Here is a 7,064-nt window from a genome sequence, read left to right on the forward strand (position 1 = left end):
TTTTTTACAGAGAGGAAGGGAGAGGGATAGAGAGTTAGAAACATCGATGAGAGAGAAACATCGATCAGCTGCCTCCTGCACACCCCCTACTGGGGATGTGCCCACAACCAAGGTACATGCCCTTGACCGGAATCGAACCTGGGACCCTTCAGTCCGCAGGCTGACGCTCTATCCACTGAGCCAAACCGGTTAGGGCATTTTTTAAAATATATATTTTATTGATTTTTTACAGAGAGGAAGGGAGAGGGATAGAGAGCTAGAAACATTGATGAGAGAGAAACATCGACCAGCTGCCTCCTGCACACTCCCCACTGGGGATGTGCCCGCAATCAAGGTACATGCCCTTGACCAGAATCGAACCTGGGACCTTTCAGTCCGCAGACCGATGCTCTATCCACTGAGCCAAACTGGTTAGGGCAATATGTCTTTATTTTATTTGAATTTATTCTGGTTAGGATTCAGTATAGTTCCTGGATTGGAGAATTCATGTATTTTCTTTAATTCTGGACAATTTCCTATCATTATTATTTCAAATGTTATTTTACTTCATTTTCTATAGTCTTTCTTTCTGGAATGCTAATTGGAGGCGTGTTCAACTGCATTTTTATTCTCCTTGCTTTTTATAATCATTTACAAATAATATATCTCTGAATAATGTCCTCAGATCTATCTTTCAGGTTGTTAATTTTTCCTGTAGCTGTATCTAATTTGCTGTTAATCTCAGTCATTGAGTTTTTAATTTTAGTGACTAAAATATTTATTTCTAAATGTTTTATTTTGTCCTTTTTCCAGTCTACTTTGCATTTTTTGATAGTGTCTAATTCTTTCTTATATTTCCAATTCTTTAAGTCAATAAGTATTTTAAACACAATTAATAGAATAATATTTAATCTGATATTTTAATTATCTGTAGTTCTTGGGGATCTAATTTTGATCCTGGTTGATTATTTCTTCTTATATGTTGTAGTTATGGATTTTGAGACCCTCGTTAGCAAAGCATTACCTTTGGTAATTCTCCCCAGTCTGGGTTAAAATTGTCTTTTCAGAGATTTTTCAGCTTGAGACCACTGTTTATTTTGTGAATTGGCTGGGAGTTCCTGAGTGATATAAAATTTAAATCTCAAATCCACTTACCGGTAGGCCTTTTGTTACAAATTCTTAGGCATGACCTTTGTTTTTTATACCTAGAGCTCAGGCCAAGAAAATCTTCCCTGTCATATTTTGTTGGGATTCTATCTTTTCTGTGAAGATTGAGGTATAGTTCCCAGTTCCAACCTCCCTGTATCTCTCAGGTCTAAGGTCTCATCTCTGAGTAACCATTAAAACCCAGTGGCCTTATTACTAAGATTAGCTTCATGCCCTGCCTCCTAGAGCTACTATAGTAATAGCTCATCTGCTTATTTCTATAGTTTAGCATTTTTTCATTTTGGGCTTCTGGGGTTTACTTTCTTCTGAAGTTAGCCATGTATTTAAAAGTGTACTGTTGCCCAGCTTGTGTGACTCAGTGGTTGAGCATTAACCTATGGACCAGGAGGTCACAGTTCAATTCCCAGTTGGGGCACATGCCCTGGTTTTGGTCCCTAGTAGGGGGGGACGTGAAAGAGGAGGCAGCTGATCATTGATTCTTTATAATCATTGATGTTTCTCTCTCTCTCTCCCTCTCCCTTCCTTTCTGAAATTAATAATAAAAAAATATTTTTAAAAGTAAAAAATAAATAATAAAATGGCTGTTGTTAAAATATAAATAAAAAAGTATTTGTTATATTTGTCATTTCTAAGTTCCATCTCTTTTAAGAACTTTGTTTTGGAAGGTATAGAAAAAGAGTTCAAGGTTCATGATAGCATCAAGACAAGAATTTCAGGTGGAGAATAAGCTAGTTTTTTTTCAGATCAGGTGACCCTCTTGGACACACTTTGAGGAAAATGATTTTAACAGCCACAGAGAGAAAGCCAACTTTAATTATGCTAAAAGGCCTGGGATGTGAGGGCAGAGATCAAGACCCAGCTGATCTGTTGACTTGTTATATAACCTTGGGCAAGTCTTTAGGCATTTCTGGGCCTCAGTGTCCTCATCTGAAAGTTGAGCGGATTGGGTTAGGTTTCCCCTGGGGTTCCTATTTTAATTTCAATGGTTTAACCTTTTTCTGACTTCAGGCCTGGGCCAGCAGTCTAAGTTCCTTGGAACCTCCACTCTCTCCTAGGGTATGTCCCCCAGTAACCACCCCCCCACCCCCCCACACACACATTGTGCTCCTCCCTTTCCTTCACTGGATGGTGACCATACTGACCCTCATACCCACCTCTCTGTGAAGAAATGTTCGGCTAACACAGCGGTTCTCAACCTGTGGGTCGAACGACCCTTTCACAGGGGTCGCCTAAGACCATCGGAAAACACATATATAATTACATATTGTTTTGTGATTAATCACTATGCTTTAATTATGTTCAATTTGTAACAATGAAAACACATCCTGCATATCAGATATTTACATTACGATTCATAACTAGCAAAATTACAGTTATGAAGTAGCAACGAAAATAATTTTATGGTTGGAGGTCACCACAACATGAGGAACTGTATTAAAGGGTCGTGGCATTAGGAAGGTTGAGAACCACTGGGCTAACATGTCTGGGTTGGGGGTGAGAGACTTCAAGCATGAGGGATGCTCTGGGAAGGTCTTTTCTGTGAGGATCCTGGATGGAAGTGGGTTGGAACTCGGGTCTTCAGACTCCTACCCCTGGGTTCAGGCTGCTGGGCTACACTGGTCCTCATGGCTAACAGGGGAGGGAGGAAGGGGTGATCTGTGTGATGGGGAGAGACCCTCCTTTGCAGATGTGCTCAGTGGCCGGGGGCTCAGGGAGGGCCATGGGAGGTAAATGGTACCCACCTGGTACTCATAATCTAAAAACTGCCTTAAGATTACTAGTATGTCCTGCTCCTTCCCAAATCCCTGAGAACTGTGTCCAGAAATTTATAGCTTGGACAGTTGGTGCCGAGGTCACTGAATTTGTCTTATGCTGATGGCAAGGGCAGGGATGTGTTGTCAGCTTCTGGAGACACCAGCAAGTTAACTTGCCAGAGCCCCAACATGTGAGAATCCACCAGGGCCAAAAGCTTTCTTTAAAAACAGCCAGGCTTGGCTGGTGTGGGTAAGTGGTTAGAGTGTTAACTCATGCACTGAAGGGTTGAGGGTTTGATTCCCAGGCAAAGGCATGTACCTGGGTTGCAGGTTCGATCCTCCGGCCCTGTCGGGGCACGTGCAGGAGGCAACCAGTTAATGTGTCTTTCTCATATCAGTGTTTCTCTATCCTCCTCTCTCCCTCCCTCCCTTCCGTTTTCTCTATAAATCAATGGAAAAAAAAATATCCTCTGGTGGGGATTAACTGAAAATAAAAAATAAAAACAGACAAAGCTGGATGTCATAGAGAATGGTGAGCTGCATTTTACTTTACATACTTTTTAAATTAAATTTAAAGTTTAATTGTGGTAAAACACATAACGTTTATCATATTAACCATTTTTAAGTCTATAGCTCAGTGGTGTTAAATGTATATTCACATTGTTGTGCAACAGATCTCCAGAACATTTTTTCTCGTAAAACTGAAACTCTATACTCATGAACACCAACTCTCCTTTCCTCCTCTCCCCAGCCCCTGGCAACCACAATGCTACTTTCCGTCTCTATGGATTTGACTACTCTAGATACTCCATATAAGTGGACGAGTATTTGTCTTTTTGTGGCTGACTTATTTCACTTAGCATGATGGCCTCAAGGCTCATTCTGCATGTGACAGAATTTTCTTCTTTTTTAAGGCTGAATAAAATTCCATTGTATGTCTGTATCACATTTTGTTCATCCATTATCCATCTGTGGATACTTGGGTTGCTTCCACCTCTTGGGTATTGTGAATAATGCTGCTATAAACATGAGTGTACAAATATCTCTTCAGGACCCTGCTTTCAGTTCTTTCAGATATATATATACCTAGAAGAGGGATTGCTGGATCACATGATAGTTCTATTTTTAATTTTTTGAGGACCCTCCATATTGTCTCCCACAGGCTGTACCATTTGATATTCCTGTCAGCAGCACACAGCGTTTGTTTTGTTTTTAAATATATTTTTATTGATTTCAGAGAGAAAGAAGAGGGAGAGAGAGAGATAGAAACATCAGTGATGAGAGAGAATCATTGATTGGTTGCCTCCTGCACCCACTTCCCTTCCCCGCACCGGGAATCAAGCCCGCAACCCAGGCATGTACCCTCACCGGGAATCAAACTGTAACCTCCTGGTTCATAGGTCAACATTCAACCACTGAGCCACACCGGCAGGGCAACACACAGTGTTTTTCATCCTTTTTGTCCATTATTGATTTAATGCCAGGCCATCCTTGTCTCCTACTTCCCAGCCCTGTCTGGGTTCTTGGAGCTGCGATTAGAGAGTGCCCAGGTCATTGTGCTCATGTGACAGGTAGGAAGCTGAGGTCTACAGAGGGGAGGTGACCTGCCTGATCCTAGGCCTCTGATCGTCCTAGACCTTGCATTTTACTCTTTGTCTCCTAGAATCCCTGGCCTTTTCCCTCCAAGTTCCTGTGTGGTGAGTGGCCTGTCAAGGAAGAGCAGCTGGTCGTGGGCCTGGCACTCCCTGGGTACCCCCGTCCCATGGTCCACCTAGTTCTTCCACCAATGCTGTGGTTTCTGCCCAAACAGGTCCAACAGGCGCTCCTCCAAGCGGAGCCTTGGAGGGCAAGGCCGGCACCATTACCTCCAACGAGTGGAGCTCTCCTAACTCCCCTGAGGGGAGCAACGTCTCTGGGGGCAGTCAGGCATTGGACAAGCCCATCGACAATGATGCGGAGGGTGTTTGGAGCCCGGACATTGAGCAGAGCTTCCAGGAGGCCCTGGCCATCTACCCACCCTGTGGCCGGCGGAAGATCATTCTGTCGGATGAGGGCAAGATGTACGGTAAGGACCCTGTGGGGTGGGGCAGCAGGCCCCTGGCCTCATGGTCCAGCTCTGGAAGTAGAATCTAGGCAAGGGGTGAGGCGCAGCAACCTTGGGGTCCCCTCCAATGAGGGAGGGGGATGATCTCTTGGGGCTTCTAACAGGTGGACACTGCTTTCTTCTGAGCTGGGTTCTCAAGGGATGGGAGGGCATCTGAGAAGCCTTTGAGTGTGTGAGGAGCTGGGGTAGTGGGAGACTTGGGAAAGGAGTAAAATACTGGAAACATCCCACAAGACATCCCTCGGGCAAATGCCTGATCTCCCAGCTCCCCACCTTGGCTGTGAAGGGTGGTCACGGAGGTGGTTCCTGGACTCATTCCCTCCTTCATGAGCCTTCTGTGTTCCAGGTGTAGTGGGCAGATCTAGTCCCTGCTCACAATATGGTGGGTGAGGCGTGGCCACACATGTAGCTGACAACCAGGCAGGCGGAGTGGGTCAGGAGGGAATCCAGCAGAGCGCTGCAGACCTTCCTCAGGAAAGGTCCCTTCCGCTGGGAGGCATCTAGGAAGGCTCGGTCTTCCTGAACGCCTGAGGATGCGGAATGTACAGATATAGAAACTCTGTCCAGCAGCCACGTGGGATTGATTTTGGATGGAAGAAAGGGTATTTGGGAAAGTCAAACAACAACTGAGCAGCTGTTGGAAGGCCCAAGTCAGGCTTTCATTCCCATTGGAAAGCCCCCCGGGCCCTCAGCTTGAAGCACTGGAGCTGAGAGGGTCTCCGGAACTGGCCAAAGCCCCTGAGAACAGAGGGCTCCACCCTGGCTTCCAACAAGCTGGCTCTAGTCCAGGAGCCCACCCTGGGGGTTTCCACCCAGGTTCTCCCTTCTCAGCACAGATCCCCTGTGGGGCTGCTGTGTTTGTCTCCTAGGGGTGCTGTAAGAAATTACCACAAATGAGTGGCTTAAAACAACAGTTCAGGAGGCCAGACGTGTGAAATCCAGGTGTCCTTGGGCGGGTTCCTTGTGAGGGTCTGAGGGAGAATGTGCTCCATGCCTCTCCTGGCTTCTGGTGCTTGCTGGCAATCCTTGCTGTTCCGTGGCTGTTGGCTGCATCTCTCCCACCTCTGACTCGGTTGTCACATGGCCGTGCTCCTTCTGTGTCTGTCTCTGTATCTTCTCATATTCTTATAAGGGCACCAGTCCTTGGACCGGGGCCCACCCTAATCCAGTGTGACTTCATCTTAACTAATTACATCTGTGAAGACCCTATTTCCTAATAAGGTCACATTCTGAGGTTCTCAGTGGACAAGAATTTTGGGGGGACACTATTCAACTTAATTCAACTGACTAAACTCAAATCTGGTTGTTTACTGGCCCAGGGAGTCATGGAGCTCTCACAGCCCCTTCTACTCTATGCTTTAACCTTCCCTACAAGGCCAAATTGAGGTCTTCTCTTTCTTTTGCTTATTGGGAAGCAAGCTCCTTTTGAGCTAGACTCTAGGTCTGCTCCGCAGTCACCAGTAAACTGCTCATGCCTTCTTTTTAATATATTTTTATTTATTTCAGAGAATAATGGAGAGGGAGGGAGAGAGAGATAGAAACATCAATGATGAGAGATAATCATTGATTGGCTGCCTCCTGCATGACCCCACCAGGGACAGAACCCACAACCTGGGCATGTGCCCTTGACCAGAATTGAACCCGGGACCCTTCAGTCCGCAGGCCGATGCTATATCCACTGAGCCAATCGGCTAGGGCTACTCATCTCTTCTTACCAGTCCATCATCATGGCTATGCTTGGTTCCCACAGTCTCTCTTACTTTTGTGGGCACCCATGCCCTGGGTCAGCCCCCTGTACCACTCCTACTCTAACCATTTCCTTTTTTGATTATTGCTTCTTACTTTTGGCCCCTGTGGAAGCTTCATGGAGGTGAGAGCTGATATGTAGGGAGCACCTGTTGGGTGCCAGTTGTCGGATTGGGTGCTTTCCATAGGTCACTCCCATGGAGCTGGTGAGAAACAGAGGCTCTGGGACCCTAGGCTCTTTCCACTCCTTTGGTGGAGAGTGGGATGGTATTGATCATGAGCTGAGGTGAGAAGGGGTAAGGGTGGGCAGCGGG

General features: G+C 45.8%; 1 protein-coding gene across 4 annotated transcripts in view; it reads left to right on the forward strand.

Annotated features, from left to right (window-relative positions):
• TEAD4 (TEA domain family member 4) overlaps window positions 1–7,064 on the forward strand; it is a 65,569-nt gene that overhangs the window by 18,978 nt on the left and 39,527 nt on the right. For all 4 annotated transcript variants that reach the window (XM_014548346.1, XM_014548347.1, XM_014548348.1 and 1 more), the window contains exon 2: window positions 4,711–4,965. In XM_014548346.1, coding sequence (XP_014403832.1) covers window positions 4,711–4,965 — 255 coding nt within the window. The remainder of the gene's footprint in view (window positions 1–4,710; window positions 4,966–7,064) is intronic.

Source organism: Myotis brandtii, unplaced genomic scaffold (genome assembly GCF_000412655.1).
Source record: "Myotis brandtii unplaced genomic scaffold, ASM41265v1 scaffold504, whole genome shotgun sequence".
In the NCBI taxonomy this organism is placed as follows: domain Eukaryota; kingdom Metazoa; phylum Chordata; class Mammalia; order Chiroptera; family Vespertilionidae; genus Myotis; species Myotis brandtii.